Here is a 20,866-nt window from a genome sequence, read left to right on the forward strand (position 1 = left end):
TGTTCATCTGGCAACTCTCGTTTGGTTTGCTAAATCATTGTGTTTCCAGACAAAAAAATCGATTTCATTATTATTTTTTATTTGCGTCAAATCAGCAAGTCCATATTTCCAATACAACACAGAAAACAAAACAACCAGTTAAAAATTATCAAAATAACATAGTAAACAGTCACTACTTTTTTAGAGAGTTGTAAATAAGCAAACTGCGAATAACACCATGGAGATACCAACAGTGGCCGAGTGGTTAGCGCGTTGGGCTCGCAGTCGAGAGCCTGCATGTTCGACTCCAGCCACCCGCACTTGCTGTTGTTTCTCTGGGCAAGAAACTTTACGATAATTGCCTTTACTCAGTGATCGATTTCGAGTAATGGGTAGTATCAAATTTAAGTCATAAGTAGAGTAGACAACCGGAAACAGACATTGCCGTCGGCTGCAGCGTGGGTCAGGTGTAGGCTACGTCGGAAGGCGTACAACGATGCATAGCGCTCAAGTCCGCTTTCCCGCAAATGCAGGATAAAGATAATAAAATATACAAACAAACTGTATAACGATTTGACAAGAGATTTAGAATTCTAAAGTACTTTGATGTGGCAGTTGTTTGAAGATTTTTATCGACATAAAAAGTCGTGAAAAAGATTTACGAAGATGGCTACTGCATGAAAGGTAGCATGTTCTATTCAGTGATGTACGTGAATACAAAAAATATTGACGCCGTCAGCGTAAACGCAAACGTTGGAAAAACCATACGCCGTATGCGTCAACGTAACTTGTAACAAAAAGTTGGCGGCGTCAGCGTCAGCGCATACACTAGAGTAAACTTATTTTGTTTGCTATGTGCCAAACATTCACACGGTATAAACCACTCGAAACAAACAAGTTTTCTTTTGAATTTCCACAAAGACACACAAGCATCTGAAAGTGTTCATCTGACATTTTGCTGCGTTTTGGTTTCAATATGTCTTTGCCAGTGGCGTAGCTAGGGGGGGCAAGGTGATCAGACCGCCCCGGGCGGCAACTTTCTAAAAGGTACCATTAAAAAATCCCCTTTGAGCAACAAAGGAAAAAGGCAAATAATAGCTAAATTAATTCATCGGTTGCCACTACCTCACTTGGTGCAGAGGGTTAGGGCGGTGATAGTCATTGCATTGACGTGGGTTTGATTCCCACTACTGCTATGCTCTTTTTCTTCCGTGATTACCAAACAAAATTCGAAGGGGATTTTTTAATGGTAGCCTACCTTTTCGAAACTTGCCCCCGGGCGGCACGTCTGGGGGCGGCACTTTCAGACTACGATTTTCCTATAATCTGATAAAAAAACGCATTTCATTTTCACATGCTTTTTCTTGAAGGGGCGGCAAAATCTGAATCCGCCCCGGGCGGCACATTTCGGCACATTCCCTAGCTACGCCGCTGGTCTTTGTCCATTGAAAACATTCTTTCAACTGCAGCGCTGGAAGGTATTGGCGTGTTGTAGCGAAAAAAATACATCACAAAGTATGCGTTGACGCTATGCGCTAAAAAAACGTGAAAACTTTACGGCGTATAGACTCAAGCGACAACTAACCAAAAAAATGTGGCCGTAAGCGTTAGCGTAAACAAAAAGTTTACGCCGCAAGTCTACGGCGTAGAATTTGCGGCATGTAGGCCTACGTACATCTCTGTCTACAGTGTCTAGCCTATTTGAATAGTCGAGCACTTGTAGGCTATAACGAAATAAGACATCATGTAAAATAATTTTGCAGTATTTTTAACATCGAATTGGGTCTGTGGTCTGGTTGAGAATAGAGTTGGATCAATTATTATCATTATTTATTTGCGTCCGACAAAAATGTCCATATTTAAATAAACAAATAATAAATGCTATACAGTTGCACATACACAGCAACGGCGCAAAAGTAGCCAGAAGATAATTCAACACAATAATTACTGGTAGATGCAATGGACTACGGTCGCAAAAAAATAAATCGCAAAGAAAAAAAGATATGGATGGAACATAAAGCATGTCATTGTAGTGTTTGAAGAATTTTGATTTATACAGAGTGTCACAGGACATTAACGCTGCAGAGAATTGCAAGATTTATAACAGCACCAAACGCATGAAGTGATTTTCGCAAGAGAACTCTTTAAGCCGTAACATTTGCTAAAATTGCACATTTAGGCTATGTGCACTAGCAAGACGAGGCAAATTGGAAACGAGTCATTTAGGCCTATAGACAATTCTAATCCTGTTGAACGAAGTTGAACTATAGACAATTCTAATCCTGTTGTTCGATGACATGCATAAAACGACGTGCAGTTGTCATTCTTAGGCCTATCTGATAAAGAAGAGTTGATATGAAGCCTAGCCTACACCAAAATACTTAATGTTATTAACAAAGAGAATCGGTTCCTGGCCAGTAGGCTATAGATTTAGGAGTGGCAGATAGGTCGAAATGTTTAGGTATAACATCCCAAATGACTTTCTACAATTGAAAATAATGTCATATTGTTCATTATATTCCTTGCTGATTTCAACCAATTCATGTAAACCAGCAAGATTAGAACAAAACCGACAAAGGTGTGGTGGCCGAGTCGGCAGCAGTGGCCGAGTGGTTAGCGCGTTGGGCTCGCAGTCGAGAGCCTGCATGTTCGACTCCAGCCACCCGCACTTGCTGTTGTTTCTCTGGGCAAGAAACTTTACGATAATTGCCTCTACCCAGTGATCGATATCGAGTAATGGGTAGTATCAAATTTAAGTCATAAGTAGAGTAGACAACCGGAAACAGACATTGCCGTCGGCTGCAGCGTGGGTCAGGTGTACATCGGAAGGCGTACACCGATAAAGATAAACAAACAAACAAACAAACAAAGGTCATCAGCTAACATATTCAAAAATGCATTCCCTAAGTAGCAACCAGGTTTTAAAGTGTTCAACTTTTTTGACAAATCATTGCTCAAACAGCCTGTTTGCTCTGCTGTTTGATAAAATTAAAAAATATTTCCAAAAAATTGCCATCATGTTTGATAGACATGTGCGGTTTGTTAATGATTACCAATGAGAGATTAAATCAATAAATATGGAATATGTAGGCTACGTTCAACTTTCTGAAACAAATTTGCACGAATAACGTTACATTAATAAGTTAGGCCAGGCCTACCCACCTAATTGTGTGGACTACGCAGTTACGCAACAAAGCTTCAAATTTTACGTAAATTTAAACTAAGTACGTTTTGATTGGTTCAGTGATGTTGTTGAAATAGGCTACTCAGCAAAGCATAATCAAGACTTGACGTTTAGTGATTTAGGATAGCCTACCATCAAAAGATAAGTTTTTTTTAGATCAGATTAAGAAGCTTGTTCTCAATATGGAAAGCTTGAAAGTTTTAGACTTCAGAATATATTTTAAGGCCGAATTCTCACTTCCCCACCCTAGTTGTAGGCTAAACATCAGCCTACTCAATTTAAGATGTTATTGAACCCAAACAGTGAAGTCAATTTAATCCACGAATCAATGTAGATATGACAAAGTTTGCTATCTGCGTAGGCTCATGGTGTTTTTTATTTGCTTGTGGACTACTTTTTTTTACGATTACGGTATGTATTTTTTTCTATTCCCGCATCCATTTAATGGCGTTACATCACGCCGGTTTGTCCCGTTAGCTCAGTGGTTACGTGCCTAGCTCAAGATCACGCGGCGCTGGTTCGACTCTCAGGGTATGCGCTTGAGCAACGTATTTCAGGACTGCTCTCCATTCAGTTGCACCGAGTGAATGGAATAATTCCACGGCAACAACACTTTAACAATCGGAAAACTTCACTCTGTAAATCTCGGTAACCGGCCCTGCGTCAAGAGCCTCTACAAGTATGCGAAACTACCAGTAATAACCTATCAAGGCTTTATCAGTCCAAGGATAAAGATTCAAACCAGACCAGGCAGAGCTAGGCTGGAACACGAAATGACCTTTTTAGCTCTCCCAACCTCAAACCGATCTTATATCGAAATTTATTTGAATTTCACATCTATGTAAATAAATTGAAGATGTACGTCATTAATCACATGGTGTTTAGTCACAGACTTCTAATTATTTGATAGTTAATCATCCATGAAATTAATTTTTACCCACGCATATGCGAGGAAATGTTGCCCGACTATTTTTTACACTCATGAGAACTGAGCAATGTTGGCTAAATCTTCTTTCGCTCAAAATTGACTGAAGAGGAAAAGGTGTGCTTTTATATGTTTGGTATCAAAGAGTGTTTGTGTACTGTGTAGGGTATGCAAGTATACTTCAAGTGGGACCACTGACTATATTATGATTCCGCTATAGGCTACGTGTCCTCTCTCTGTCCTGGCATAAAACTGTAGTTTAAATTACTACTAGCCTAGTTGGATCATAATTTAAATTAACTATACGTTATAAAAATATACTGTAATGTAAATGTACGTTCTATATCAAAGTCTATCTATAGTGCATTCAAGGCTTTATATAGGATTATCTGGTATGCATGGTTTGGCATCAACGCAAAACTATATTAGGTTGAGGTTGCGCTCAAGACAGACTTATCAAAAGTTGCAGCATTAATGGTAGATCTCGTTGCCCAGAAGCACATCAAAGTAGAATTTCCTGTCTGCAAGTCTTGCTATGTTTACATCGTTTCAACCTCTACCAACGTAGCAACACCAGCAGCTTTTACTGGCTGGGTTACCTTTGCCAACACAGTCGTTATCTCGTACAGTCGAGAACGCTGTTCCAATAAATTAACACAGTTGAACACTTGAATTAGAGTATGACAAACGGTAAACTGATGTAGAATAAATCAACAGCCCAGCCTACATCAAAGTGTCACCGCAATTGCTTGTGATCTCCAGGTTAATTAAATCGCAAGTGTGGTTTCTCCTTTATCATCCATACAAATCAACTTTGTGGGTAATTTAATTTTCCGAAGTTCACAAAACAAGCTTCAAGACAGACCAATGGCGCAATCTTCCAATACAAGTAAGCAAATTTTTATTTTTTTAAATCTATACAAACAAAAAGGTAACTTGTTGGATATATTACAAATATATAGGCTACACGACACATTCGCCAAACAGAAATCGTTTGGTGTTATGAAGGTGATTCACATAATGCATTTTCTTTGCAAAAAGTCAAGGGAATTATCCTTATTTAATGACTTGTAACAATGTAATACGTATTGTTACAAGTCATTACAACCAAAATGAAGATTAAAACATTCTATTAAAATGTTTATCACATTACCCAAAAAATTATGGTACTCCGAGCAGTGCCGGTCTTTGGGATGTGCAAACCGTGCGATCGCACAGGGCCCGCAAATTAGGGGGCCCGCAATTTACTCAGAAAATGCAGTAATTTTGTCATTTTCAAAGGAAAAATTCAACAAGTGAATTCAGCAAAGGAATTCGCAACAAGAAAACATAGAGACTCAACGAATTCAACCTATTTCGTCGCCTGAATATTTCGTACCCTGAAAAGATCAAGAAAAAAAAAACCCACATAGCCGAAATCGCTGATCGGAGTTGCCGCAAACATTTCAAAATTTCTCGATCTTTTCAGGGGACAAAATAAGTCGAAATTTAATTTTGTTACATGATTTCAGGGGACGAAATAGGTTGCATCCAGACTCAACATACTGTAGAGACATAGCTTTATTTCTGAAAAATGCCAAAGAAAGCATGATCTTATCCTTTTGCTATGCCACCGGACAGCACCATTTCACAGTAATATTCATACCTAAATTTTTGTTGAACATGCTCTCAGAATGTCCCAAATTCAAAGCAATTTTTCAAAATTTTCTGCGGGAGGCCCCCCAGACTCCCCGCTGCTGGTTGTCGTCTTTGGCGATCACGCCGCCACCGCCGCCCCTCCCCTTTTAAAGTACCTAGCTACGCCACTGAATTGGATTATTGTCATTGGGGCCCGCAAAAGCATATTCCGCACAGGGCCCGAAAAACCCTAAGACCGGCACTGCTCCGAGTCACACGAATAATCTGGAAATATAACTGATTCATTTGTCTTACATTTTCTTGCCTGACATGTAATGCAATGCATTGTGAGGATATTTAACGAAGCTTATGGAAGTTCACCTGGCAGGTGGTGCATTGAAGGTTGTGATAAAACTTTACTTAACAATCATCATGTCGACGACTATTTACTACATTACTACAACAACTCCACGCTTAATATTGCTGCTGAGAAGCAAGCGAGATTATATACAATATAAACAGTAAAACAGTAGCCGATTTGTTTGCTTCAGATATGCAAGTTGTAAGTTGTCAGACTGATAAACTTTTCAATTTGCCATTGCAGCAGAAGCACAGCAAAGGAACTGTCAACCTAGGTAATTGAACAGAAGCCAGCAGAGAAAATAAAGATAGATATCACAGTAGAGACTAGATGAAACAAGATCGAGTAGAAAATTTTAGAATGTAACGTCTAAATTGAAAACTCAAAGCAAATTTTTTCAGACACAAGCCAAAGACATTTGATGAGTTTATTCAGCTTTCACAACAAAACTGGCTGCATGCCTGATTGGTGAGAGCCCTGGCTTGACGTTCGAAAAGGCGCCAGTTCTACACTACAGTTACACTACTCAGGTTTTTTTTGGAAGACAGTCAAAAAGCATGCCTGAAGAAGATTGGCTTTCTTGCCTTTTCGTCCTGTAAATCTTTAACTACCGTACATAGCCTGGTATGACGACAGCAAACAAGCTAAGGTCAACTTGATTGTTTGAAAAGTTAATTTCGAGAAGGAGGTGAAGTTTTGAATAAAAATTTCAAACAAAATTTTGTTTTCACATCGCGCTCTTACGCATGCGCATGGTCATGCGCTTGAGCAGTGCATTCTATAGACTGCTCTCCATTCAGCTGCACCTATAGTGAATGGAATAATTCCCCGGCAAGAACACTTCAACAATCGAAAAACTTCACTTTGTCAATCTCTGTAACCGGCCCTACGTTAAAAGCCTCTACGTCTACAAAAATGAGAAACTACCAGGAATAACCAATCAAGGCTTTGTCAGTCCGAGGATAAAGGTTTGAAAAGCCGACTAATCAAACAGGAAGGAGACCCAGACTCACCAGTGGAATATATTTCCTATGATCTTAAACTAACCACCAGTTGACTTTGAGCCAATGAATTCAGAATCTGCAGTGCGCAATTACAGCTACTGACGTATGATATGTCTGTAGACTTTTTAAACAAACATTTGCTGGGAAGAAAATAAGCATGCAGCGTAAAGAGGCTTCGACAACTTATCTAACCAACTAGCAACTGTCGCTTTTACATTGGCATAACGTCTACAAACGTTAATTCAATGTGTGAAAAAAACAGGCTTTCTGGCCCGGTGCAGCTTCATCGTATTGTAACGATTAACTAATAACTGACGCTGGAAGCTACATGTTTTAATGTTTTTATTTCATCAGGAGCAACCTCGGATGATGTAGATGTGATTGATGAAGAAAACCATTTCTCCATTGCCTCAAAAATTCCCGTGTTGATAATTGCCATTGTATTATCTTCTGCATCTCTTTATATCCTCATAGCTGTTATCGTACACCGAGTTAAAAAAACTCGATCTATCGAAAGAGCAGCTTCAACAACTAGTGGATCTGTGAGAGTACGGAAAGGTAGGGCCATCGTAGGTTGTTTAAGGCTTTAAGCCACGTGCACGTTGGAATCAGTTTTTTAACGAAATCATTTTTTCCTGCTTGTTGTGACAGATGTTTTGCACTTTTGTTTAATTAGCTAGTAGGCTAATATACTGTTTAACATGTCATTTTTTTGTGACAAAGCTACACCGTTATGGTTAGCGAATCGCTATTGCTAGCTGTTCTAGTGAGTGCTCAGCCTTGTGCTGACAGCCAGGAAGAACGCTCTTTTCTACAGTAGGCTACACAAAAAATAAGTGTCAGTCTTCATAGCCTAAATGTCTTAGAAATTAATTAGTAGCCTACAACGTTTGCATTATACTGGATTTCTAACTAGTTGGCATTTAAAGTCTGAATTGCAGCGCGAAAACATCTCAATCCTCAATTTGAACCAAAAACTCGTTGAGAAATGCAACTTGGAGTTGCGGGACCGTTTCCATTAAGCCGTAAAAGAACTTTCCTACCTTATATTTTATTTTGTGTAGAGTTGCTTCCATTGCATGAAAATTGTCTTTTATATTTTCAGCAAATTCTTCACCGTATTTGGACAACTTGAGCATCGCTGCTGCTAGTTTCGCTTTTTTGAATTGTATCAGTGACCACCCCATTGCGTATACCTCTCGGACAACTGACATGACGTGTAAAGTTATGCAGGTAGATGAATTGAATTGATTAAGACATTAAGACAATATTAATTCTTGGACAGAAAAAGTCTCTTTAAAAGTCTAATTCTGACATTTTTGCGTACAGTACGAACTTTACACCTGCACGAGTGCACGGATTTTACACCAATAAAGCATGCCCGGTTGTCAAAGTTTGCAATTTCATTATCAATGCTGTTGAAGTAATGCTATCTGTAAATAACTGTTATAGGTGCTGCTGAATAAAAATCTGTACTTAAATGGAATTGCACAAATAGGCTACATACGTGCGGAAAGTTAAACCTTCTTATATAGTCAAACCGTTCCTTCGTTTGCAGAACCATAGCCTATGTTGAATGATTGAGCTGCGTATAATTCCTTTTTTATTTATTTCCAGCTTTGTTCCTTTATATTCTATGCCTCTGGTGTAGCCTGCTTGTACACATTTTTGTGGCTTCGACAGCGGGCCTGCTACAAGAACCCAACCCTTGCCAGGATGCATCACAAGGTCTGTAGAGTCGTTAGTGCCTTCATTTTGCCAGTTTTCCTCATAATGATGGTAGTAGGTAAGATGATCATTTGTTTTGAAATGTTGTAGCTTATTGATTGTGGAAATAATTATCTTCAGGCTGGGAAAGCTTCTTTGATAGCTCAATCCTTGTAGTTTCCTATACTTGTGAAGGCTTTGAACCACTGACGCCCGTCAGAGTAGATCTGACTGACTGTAGATCAAGGGTCCCAAACTCAGATTGCTCTAAGAGCCAAATAAACACTTGTAAAATAACCCAAGGGCCGCAATACCCAATGAGAAGTCAATAAACAAAATAACACAGTTAAAACGCAATTATGAAAGGTAAGAAGAACACACCAAGAACGTCAGATCGCAAGAAAAGTAGTAAGAACAAAGAGACGTAAAAAAACGAAAAAGAAGTTTTCTCTTTATGTTTCAAAAGTATTTGTTAACTAAAAGATCAAAACGTAACCTTCTATGAACCATTTACACTTCTGTAGTGCATTGGTTGCGTCGTAGCAAGTCTATGATGCATTGGAATAGAAAGTTTTAATTTTTTATGTTATAGCCTACTTGATTTGTTATAGGAATGATCTTAACTGGAATTGTGTGGTCGTTTGAAACCAGTTCCGAAGGCTGCGTTGAAACGTCAAAAACGCGCACACCTCTCGTAATTATTTTTGTTGGTTCCATCACAATGCAACTAAGTCTGCTTTTCCTGTTTATCTATCCTTTAAAACAACATGCCAATACATTCTTCGATCAATCTGCTGAAGGGTAAGGCTTATAATTATACTATATAGGTTTGTTAAAGCTTTGGTAGAAAGTTTGCTTTGTTGGGCCATGGCCACCTGGAGATGCGGCCTGATTTGTCACATTTTGATTACAGCTACTGCTAGTGCTTGACTGACATTTTTTGAGATGTTTTTACTTTTTGCTATCTCCTGATGACATAAAACTTTTTTGTTGCCTTTGGGAAGTAGTAGCAAATGAGAAAAAGTAAGTTGAAAAACGTTGAATCAGACTGTTATTGAAAAATTAACAGTCTGACTAAAATCTTCGAAATCAAATTTTCTTTGTTTTTCAACATGTGAGGATGTTAAAACCTATCATGTCATCAGGGGAAAAGAGTAAAGAAAGCGTAAAAATCTAATTTTTAGAAAAATTTATTTTAAATGTTCGCCCAAAGTTAGAAAAACCTGGAAATTTCTGCAAAATGTGACAAATCAGGCCGTATCTTTAGGTGGCCATGGTTGGACCATTGACAAACAAAACAAAGTAACTTTAGCCGGTTTAAAGTTACAGTAGCCTACTTTGTTTTGTTTGTATAAAGGTTTGTAAAAAATATAATTTAAAATGTGATTAAAAACGTTTAGGTTGGTGCAGGACTAATATTCAATTTTATATATTTTTGAAAACTCCTGATATGTTGCTCATTTAACATCTTTATTGTTTATCAAAACTTTTTATTTAATATCATTGATATCTTTAAATTGACGCAGTATTCTATGTGAGTTATTTAAAGAAGTTGAGAGCATTGTTAGTTTAGCATATTAGCATTATCAACAAGCAGTCATGAGAATTTGTGGAAAGTTACAGTATGGTGTTGGTTTCAATGTTTTTGTTGTCTAAGTTGGCCTAAAGTTCATTTATATTTGTGCAGATCTTCCGATAGTCTTTTAACCAGTCTTGTGAAGCGATCAATAATTGCAACCGGATTATGTATAATGGCAGATCTAACTGCGTTCGTACTGGCAGTTTGCTTGGATTATAACATCCCGTTCATTGTCATTAACTATATTTATGACGCGAATTTGCTTTGCAACGTCATATGTGTCATTGGATCATTTGCTGATTGGAGGAGAAGACTTGGACCTTGCTGTGCCAAGAAAGAAAAACCTCACAAACGAAGAGTTTTTTCTTCCAAGTATTCTTCTTCTGTAAAAACATCATCAACTGTCTGATTCGTAGAGAATGTAGGCTGCTGTGAAGGTATTGAAATATAGCGGCAACTTAAGTTGATTTGAGCCGAGTGCTGATAAAAAGGCGAACAAATGCCCTTGTTTGAAATCGTGGCTTGATCCATTCAGTATTGGCTACTCTGAAGTCTAAACCAGTATGAATAGCAAACAATTGTTGAGCACAAAGATTCACAAGCATATTTCCTGTGTTACGGTACCCTGCTTTCTCAAGCTGACTCAGTCAATGGACAGTTTGTAATTCTGTAGGCTATGGATTTTCTGCAATTCAATTTGACACGTCACTCAATAAGCGATACGCAAATTAACCTTGGGCATCGGGCTTTTCCGCTCAACCGTGCACCAATGGCGAATGACCTCTTCTTCCTCATGAATGTGGTACTTAAGAACAGACCGCAGACCACATCATTAACGGTTCTACCATCTTCAAGCCACCTAACGGAGTGGAAAGTTTGCCCGTCTTGGATGACAAGACCAAAGACTGGCTGCTCTCTAGTAGCCTTCCAAGTCTGAGCCCCATTTTTTGAAAAACATAACTTTGGAGGTGCTGGTGATCCCACAACAAATCCCTTACCGATGTTTGTAAGTTTTTGAAATCTTGGTGTGACTTCACTAAGGCATAAACTAAACCGCAGATCATCAGCAAAATTCAATTAATTGCGATGTTTTATTTTTATTTTTGAACAGTAAATACACCTAGCCTACACTAAATCATTTTTCATGAAGGTTGCATTGGTTGCAAAAAGAATCGTTTTTTTTTCTAACCTTTATGTACACCTTATGTAATGTGATATAGTCTAGCAAATACTGTGGACAAGTAAGATCAATTTGAACCTTCTTCGCACATGGTGAATTCTCATGCTGAATTCTACTTTATTTTATTTACTTTTAGTGCTACTGGTATTCTGCTACCATACATTAATTGCATATTTTAAACTTTCTTTCAATTGTTATATATCGTATTGATGTGCAGTGTAAATGTGTCCAGTGGCGTACGCAGGATTTTCTGAAGGGGGGGGGGGCATTGACAGTAGCGTAGCCAGGAATTTTGAAAGGGGGGGAGGTTTGACGACCGACGGGCGAAGCCCGACGGCGTTTTCGCTTAAGACGACACCCAGCGGCAGGGGGTCTGGGGGGCCTCCCCCAGAAAATTTTGAAAAATTACTTTGAATTTGGTGCATTCTGAGAACATTTTTAACAAAAATGTGGGTATGAATATTCCTGTAAAATGGTGCTGTTAGGCAGGGATGGAGGAACCACGTGGGCCTCGTGGGCCTAGGCCCACCTACTTTATTTTCTGGGTGGACCTGGCCCACCCACTTTTGACAGCCAAATTTCTTTGAAAAGGTAGCGAAAACGAAAAATTAGACAAGGAGTTCCAAAAAAAAGCTCTTCACTCATTTGATGCACACTAGTTTGATTACACAAGCCAACAAAAAAACTTTGGCACAAAAGGTGAGAGTCATTTTGAGTATTTCAGGGCCCCTGATTACAAAAATGCACTTGGTTTTTTCGAATTTTCGAAACTACCAAGATTTGAATTTCGAACCAAGATTACGTTTTTCCGTAACAAGGATAAAATTATAAGCAGCTATTTTATTGAAGAACACAACTTTGTATTCTGTAATTATATAAATGGCCTTCGTACCTTGATGGGTGTTGCTCAGTGTAGTAGGCCTACCATAATAAAGAATTGCGTTTGTTCATCGATGGCTTTGTTTTGCTTATTCGTTTAGTTTCTTAAGCAAAACAATGTATGTATTTTGTTGTTTGTACTTAGTAGCTTAGTTAGTAAGTCTGATACTGTTGAAGTCAACAAATATATTAACGCAAAGCACAAGTTATAACTTATATTCTACATCTTGTATCCTAAGGCTTGCTTCACGTCGTATTTTGATTGTTACTAGGCCAGTAAACGTTAAATAGCCGTTTGTTTGGGTTGTAATCAACGTGATTGGTTCCAAATAGCGTTTATACAACTCAGAAATGTGCCTGGGATTACTTTCAGTTTTGTCTATTATAATAAACGACACGACGTTAAATCTATAGGGGCTCAAAATTGCAAAAAATGTTTTTTGCTGTAGACTATCTTAAAAACTAGAGATAATTCGAAAAAAACAAGTGCATTTTCGGGATCAGGAGCCTCGAAATACCCTAAAATGACTCTCACATGCCGTGCCTTATTCAAAAAAATTCTTTTTGTTGGCCTGTGTTGTCTTTGATAGCTCAATGATGAAATCTAATCTTCAAACTTTTCTGTTGAGTCTACTGTTGATGGGCAGCACATTTGGGTGTGGTTGCTTGTGATTGGTGGAGTAATCTATAAATCAATCTAATTGTTCTCTACGGTTAAAACAATGATATCATTACATATTATGCAGTGCATGCACGTAGGCCTACTGTATAATGCTGCAGATTCTTTCTCCCAGGTTGGTATTATAACTGTGTGTGTATTTTTTCTTTTTATTTGTGTGTACATCGCCATATTTTGTACAGTGCTATAAAGCAATTTAACAATTTTGTAATCTGTTTGGCCAAATCGGGCCTAAAAACGAAAATTTTTCGCTGGTTGGCACAAAAGGCAATCATGAAAACGCAATGTATAGGAATACAGCAATGTTATGGGGGGTCTGGGGGGCGAAGCCCCCCAGAAGTTTGATTAACTTTGACTGCTACGTCTTTGGGCCCACCTACTTTTAAAATGGTTCCTCCATCCCTGCTGTTAGGCGGCATAGCAAAAGGATAAGATCATGTTTTCTTCGGCATTTTTCGGAAATAAAGCTAAGTCTCTATGTTTTCTTGTTGCTAATTCCTGGCTGAGATGTTTGAATGTTTGGTATTGGCAAAACTCGCTCTTTTAATGCAGTTTTGTTTAAAATTAGGCAAGTTTTTTTTAGACTGAAAGCATCATTCCCAAGCATAAAGAGACTGAAAGCATCATTCTCAATATCGTGACGTCACACGCGTGCTAAAAGGGGAGTTGTAACCCTCAAACCTCCCCCTGGCTACGCCACTGGCCATTGATATCCCAGACGTCTTCATGATGTCCCAGTATGGTTTTAGTTTAGACTTTATCCATTTCTTTTTCACTATAATAGGCTTACAGAACACTATGCTACATTGGCATACCTGGGGTGGGGTAGGTGGATTGGGCCATGTATTTCGTATTGGCTTAGTCTATAAAACAACATTGTTAATTGCTTTGACAATGCAATCCAAAACATATTAAATGCCTTAATCTACGTCGTTAACTACTAAAACATTTTTAAGGGGGGGCATGGCCCAATGGCCCCCCCCCTGCGTACGCTAGTGCATGTGTCTGTTGCTCCCACTCACTTCAAATTTCTGTTTGCGCACTGCATCGCAAGTGACGTAAAGATGTCATTTGTGTTATTCGCAACAAGTTCTAAAGGCTGTACTGAAACGTCAAAAACGTGTAAGTCTTCACCTCTGTGATCATTGTGTTGGTTCAATCACGATGCAATTAGCCTAACTATGTTTTTTCTGTTATATCTATCGTCTAAGAAATCACACAAAGCAGTAAATTTCCTTGCAACCTATATCACAAGACTGTATTTGAAAAGTGTCAAATCAACAAAACAGCTTCTGATTCTCTGCTCTAGTTCAGTTGTTCAAACATTTTTGTGTAGCAAACCATGGCTCACTATAGGCTATTACAAGTCTACCAGGCAAGCGCGGATTTATGGGGGGGAGGCAGGGGGCCCGGGCCCCCCGAAGTTTTGTGAGGAATTGTTGAAATTGCATGTTTCCGCATCAAATGGTTTGATATGCTTCTAAACAGATGATATTAGTCCCACGGCGAACTTAACTTATCCCGGAGGGGGAGGAATCATTTTTTGTTATTATTATGGTTGAAATTATCCATCGATCAGACTCCGTTATTTTCTTTCATACAACTTTTTTAGTCTTCATTATAATTTCAATCAATTACCATACATGCCTGCAAACATACAAATATCCAATTGGTCATGGACACTGCATACAGAGTGTTAAACCAGATTTCAAGTTTACTTTGTATGCTTAGCAATTTTTATTCAAGCAAAATTTATTTTTTAAACATTCACAATAGATGAAAATGGCTGTTTTAACTCTATTTTATGGCATATCGTATATGTCGTAGTATCATTGTTCATACAGTAGGCTATCTGTTTTATCTTTTTCTTTCTTTTTAATTGATTTTCAAATTTTCTGCCACCCCTCCCCCCCCCCGAAAAAAAACTAGATCTGCGCCTGCTACAAGGTGCGCAGTGCCACCTAAAAACTGGAAGCGATGGTGTTTAAATCACATTTAACTTGTAAGTGGTAGAGATCACATTTTACTGTTTCATAACCATTTTTACATTTTTGAGATCCAAATCTACCACATCTACACTGAATAAATGTTGCTAGATATTGAAATAACGTAAAATAGTGGGTTGGCGTGGCGTGTATGAAGGTCGCCATGGTAGGCTACTGCGACGTCTTTAGGTTTTATGTTGTCATGTCATGTTTTGTTATTTTACTGTTATGCATTATAGACAGATGAAACCAAGCAACCACACGGCATTTAACATGCCGGCATTTAACACGGTATTTATCTGATGGTTGAAGAAAGTCACCTCTCTACCAAAATTGTGTTATGTATTCTGTTAAGTATCGGTAGGCTATTATGTATTATCTACCGGTATTATGATTGATGTTCTTTATTGTTGGCATTTTGTTTAGATGTTTAGGTGACAGCTGACTTTGGTGACCTTTTGGTCTTATGCTATCCTTGTTGTGCGAATTATTTGTGTTTATTGTGTTTTTGTAAATTTTTGGTTATTTGCCAACAGAACAAAATACACTGAACTGTACTAATGACAATTTGTACTCAAACAATTAAACTTTCATGTGTGTGCTGACAACTAACAAGAGTGGCCTGTTACTACAACATTACTTTGATGCAAAGTCAGTGCAATTCGAAAGCCTATGTCCAAGCCCTCAGAACTAAATTAATTTTTAGAAAAGGACCGAATTGTTCAAGTTCAACTTCGTAGTTATTGCACAAACGGGATCGTTCTAACAAACAATTAAGTCGATTTGCACATAACTGACTATATTAGTCTGCAGGCTACCGGCTACCTTATTGATGTTCCTCCAGCCTTGGTCCACTATAGGCTACTGATTTGTCGGTGTGACTGTAAGGATTTATTGTACAGTTATACAGTAGAACTCGGTTAATCCGGATTCGGTTAATCCGGATCTTCGCCTAATCCGGATGAAACTGGAAGTACAAATGATTTGTAATCTTTTTCTTAAGAAACAGCTTTGGATTATCCGGATTATTTAATCCGGATCTTCGCCTATTCCGGACAAAAGTTGTGCTTTCTCTATCGCTTTATCCGGATTTTCCCGACAGTTTTGCCATTTTATGCAAAAACGTAACGTGGCTTATTGCGAGAAATTTCTTATCTATTGTTCCGTTAATGTGACGCAATAAATTATTGCGGATTTCTTCTTTTCATGAACAGTAATCCCTCCTAACGCAAAATTCGTGCGCAAATGCCCAAACTCGTACTGTTAAACTTGAAAAGATGTCGGTGGAATTTTCGGCAGGATGTCGGTGATGTTTTTCCAATAGAAGACTTTGTTTGATTTTTTGTAAGTTTTCCAAAGAAACTCGTCTTCCGTAACTGTTTTCAAAAGTTTTGAGTGACTACAGATTATTCCGACACGCATGTCTGAAGATATAACTTTTGCCAGTGTGTTCTTGCGTTAGACGCAGAGTCTACAAATACAATCGTTTTACATGCATTGGCTACTGCATTTCAAAAGAATTCTATCGCTAATATGGTGATCGCGCGTCTCGGAATTGACAGATGACCACACTAATGCGTTCAATTTCGGTGATTTTTACCGATACCCTTCTATCTAGGTAACGTCAGGCTTGATAAAAACCGTCATCGGTTAATCCGGATCTTCGCCTAATCCGGATGGAATCGCCGGTCAAATCGAATCCGGATTAACCGAGTTCTACTGTATAGCCAAATAAGTGTGTGTGCAACAAGAAACGTGGAAAAGACATAAACCTTGACTAGTTTGTTGGAATTGCATTCTTTTCAATTTTCAGAGGACATTTACACGAAAATGACAATACTCGGCAGCAGCGTAAGCTAAACGATAACAAGTGAGTGATTGAACAAATCAAAATCAGTCTTTCCGACAATGTTCCATTTGTCTGTCAACGGATCGTAGCACTCGATTTCCTTTGAAACATTCCCGTCAGCATCAACGCCTCCTACGACAAAAATCCTGCCTTGCAAAACGCAGGCAGAGCACGCAGAACGCTCGTAGTTCATATCAGAAATATCTGTCCACTCATTGGCGTTCACGTCATACTTTTCGGCACTTTTTAATCTTGAGTCGATGCTTTGACCTGATTGGCCGCCGATGGCATAAAGACAACCGTTGCAATTGACCGCGGCTAACCATCGTCGTGGTGTTTGCATGGGATTAACGGTCTCCCAATGCCCGTCTACAGACGTCAGTCGCTCCACAGATGAGAGGCATTCGTTGTTTTGAAATCCACCAACGGCATATAGGCTTTCTCTGCAAGTCACTAAGGATAGCCCGCTTCTGCTTTCAGTCATTGAAGCCACTTCTTTCCATGTGTTCAAAACTGTCGAGAAAGATTCGACTGAAGACAAGTCATTTTTTCCGTCGTTGCCACCAGCAACGAACAGGCAGTCTTTGAAAACAGCCGCTCCCATGGCGTGTCTTTCTTCTCTCATTGAAGACACTTCTTGCCATGAGCTGTCTGCTTCCTTGACGTTGAGCCTCCACACGAAATTGGTCGGAACAATTTCATCACTGACCTCGCACCCTCCAATGGCATAAACGAAATCGTTTACTTTCGCAAAGTATCCACAGTCTCGAATACGAGGAACGTCTGGGTAATCCTTAGATGGTTCGCTGTAGCAGTTGTAAACATCAATTATCTTAGACGGCATCTTACTTGCTCCTAGGCTGAGAATCCTTGAGTCTGTTTCTTTGAATCGACTTTCCCTTAGTTTATTACTGATGGCTTTGACCAGCAAATTGGAACACTTCTGATTGACAAATTCTAGAAGAAGGTTCTCTGTGACCAGATTTTCATTTGAAACTAAATCTTCCAACAAATCCTGAGGGAGTTGGTGTAAGCTAATCAGCTGTAGGAGATGAGGAAAGTCACCACTTCTGCTTTCAACTTTGTGCTTGGTCCATGCTAAAATGGCTTTGTACAAGGAGGTTTCGTTCACCAGACTACGGTCTTGCATTACAATGAAAGTAATTAACTCAGCTTTCGTGAAATCGTTAAATTCTTGGCAATATGGTACATCATCAAAATTAACCGCCATGTAATCTTTGGCAAAACTTTGTAGCAACTCATTGTTATAGTGCCCAGCTACATTAAAAATGATAATGCAATTGTTTGGTGTAATGGCCGTTTCCAAATACTCGAAACAAAACTGTTTGACATCATTGATCTGTAAATAATCTGACGCCGAAAGCATGTCGCAAACATTATCACTGTTGATGTTTATAAGCCCAGTATAAACGTAATCAATGAGGTTCTGCATCGAATTACTGTCAACGCAATCGATTTCAACTGAATGGATGAGAATATTTTGCATTTGGTTCTTGAACATTTTTTCAAAAAACCGAGAATAACACGACAGGACCATTCTGTTGGCAAAAAAACAATCGTTTCCGATATTGATTGAAACGTCGTTGTATGAACCAGAGAGCCTGCTTTGGTTAGCATATTCCAGTAAGCTTGCGGTGTAAGGTCTTGTTCGGCATATTTCTTCAACATTGGCTCGTTCACTAATCGAAAAAGCCATTCTTCGCTAGCTGCGTTAACAGTTGTTGCGAAAACTTAGCTCAGTTTCTTTCAACGGAGCTCAATAAAATGAGATGAAGCTCCTTTTCCAAGAAACCCGTCTAAGAACATAACGAAAGCTCCATATCTGTTGAATTATGTGTAAGATGGAGAGGCAGGCTATTAAGTAATGCAACACATAAAGGTTGCGCAATGTAGGCAAAAAGCCTATCAATTATCGCACACACTAAATCCTGAAATAATATAGCGACAAATATAAGTTAGGATTATATTAGTAGGATTTGCTTAGTAGGCTATAGTCTGTGTTATGCTGGAATATGCTGGAAGCCACTGGAGTAGGCCTAGGCTACAAAGACTTACGCACTTTTCAAAATTATTCTTAGACGATTAAATCTTAAACTAATGTTTTAGCTGTTTTTTTGACAACAGCACCCGTAAACTAAATCTCACAAAAAACATAATAAAAGCTAAAATTATTGCCAGAAAATCTAGCAACTTTAATCTGCCCTGACAAGAAACACGATCAACCAAAAAGGCAGAGAAGCTTAATTTATTTTAACGCATATTTAAGGCATGGAATTTAGTTTTTCTTGTAAGCAGGCATGGAGGAACCACGTGGGCCTCTAGGGTTGAGACCCCGGGAAATCCCGATCCCGGAATTCCGGGATTTTGGCCCATTTTTTCTGATCCCGGGATTAATTTTATTAAAATCTCGGGATTTCCAGAAAACATCTACAAAAGCTGATGTAGCGGCAGTAGCGCCATATCGCTTGACGCTTGTATTATTTTGGTTTTCAAGCAGCTTTACAATATCAGCTGGCTGTCTTGAACATTTCACATTAGTGTGATAATAATACCAACTATGGTAAAACAATGAACGCGCAATCGCTTCAGTCGTAGCATTAGTGCAACTGGGTATCGTAGCGATAGCGTAAGAAAGAAGGTTGTGCCATTGTGCTGTTAGCACAGTTTCTGCTACTTCTGCCGTAGCTTTTTGTAAAGGAGAAATTAAAATTTAGCTCAGAATGGCAAATTTTGAAGAAATTAAATTCAAAGAGAAAATTCGAGGTGTGGCAAAACTCTTTGTGTTGTAAGTCTATGGAAAAAGCAAAATGTAACTTGTGTCAAGCCGTTTTGAAAGCTTCAGGGTCCAGTGAAAGGGACTAATAACTAAATTCGGAAATTAGCAAGAACTTGAAAACAAGCTTTAGGTTTCGAATCGACGAGCGTCGGAATGTCGAACTGGTTCACCTTTTTAGGTACCTCATGTAACCTTCCTACATTGATCAACCGCAGGATCAGCTTGGTCCTAAAATAAAGCGTCAGAAAATCGCTGCCCTGGTCGCGCACGTTCTTCAAAGATTGTTCCCAAGCTCAACTGTTGAATTGGATCGAATCTCTACTAAACAGTTAAACAGCATGAAAAGGCCATTACAGAAAATGGTAGCCATGACACTGAAATAACTTTAGCTCAAGGGCTGCATGCTTTCGTAGCAGAATATGAAACTGAAAGTGAAGAAGCACAAAACTGTGATGTCGGCGCTCGAGTAATGCAAAAAGAAATGCTGCCATATGAAGCAAGCCAAAAAAGGCCAGAAAACCTGAACGATTTATATGCAGCATTGTAAAGTATTAAGCCAACATCTGCTGAGGCTGAAAGTGCATTTTCAGCTCTTGGATATTTTGCCAGCAAAATCAGAAATCGTCTTAATGATGACGCTCTCATGTTTTTGCGTCAGTATTACAATAAATAAACGTGGTTTGTGTAGCTTGCATGTGTATTTTCTTACTTTGCTAATCCCGATAAATCCCGGGATTAAGGAGTAAAAATCCCGGAAAATCCCGATCCCGGGATTTCAAATTTGATCCCGAAATCCCAACCTTAGCCTCGTGGGCCTGGGCTCACCTACTTTATTTTCTGGGTGGACCTACTTTTGAAAGCCAAATTTGTTTGAAAAGGTAGCGAACGGCAAATCAGAGAGGGAGTTCCAAAAAAAGGTCTTCACCCATTTGATACACACTAGTTTGATTATCTTTGATAGCTCAATGATGAAATCCAATCTTCAAACTTTTCTGTTAAGCCCACTGGGCAGCACTTGTGGGTATGGTTGCATGTGATTGGTGGAGCAATCTATCAATCAATATACGGTATTTATTCTCTATGGTTAAAACAATGATGTCATTACATATGCACGTAGGCTACTGTATAATACTAAAGATTA

General features: G+C 38.8%; 2 protein-coding genes across 2 annotated transcripts; one reads left to right on the forward strand and one right to left on the reverse strand.

The window, feature by feature from the left end:
- Window positions 1–4,955: 4,955 nt before the first annotated feature.
- Window positions 4,956–10,765, forward strand: LOC145787915 (uncharacterized). The gene is made up of 6 exons (XM_082599753.1): window positions 4,956–4,977; window positions 7,425–7,628; window positions 8,176–8,303; window positions 8,688–8,856; window positions 9,389–9,578; window positions 10,465–10,765. The coding sequence occupies exons 1-6, from the start codon at window positions 4,956–4,958 to the stop codon at window positions 10,763–10,765; spliced, it is 1,014 nt and encodes a 337-aa protein (XP_082455879.1).
- A 6,050-nt stretch (window positions 10,766–16,815) lies between these two features.
- Window positions 16,816–18,873, reverse strand: LOC145787385 (kelch-like protein 25). Its single transcript, XM_082599122.1, has one exon. It carries the CDS (start codon window positions 18,643–18,645, stop codon window positions 16,936–16,938), a length of 1,710 nt encoding a protein of 569 aa, XP_082455248.1. The 5' UTR covers window positions 18,646–18,873; the 3' UTR covers window positions 16,816–16,935.
- Window positions 18,874–20,866: the final 1,993 nt, after the last annotated feature.

Source organism: Aplidium turbinatum, chromosome 18 (assembly GCF_918807975.1).
Source record: "Aplidium turbinatum chromosome 18, kaAplTurb1.1, whole genome shotgun sequence".
In the NCBI taxonomy this organism is placed as follows: domain Eukaryota; kingdom Metazoa; phylum Chordata; class Ascidiacea; order Aplousobranchia; family Polyclinidae; genus Aplidium; species Aplidium turbinatum.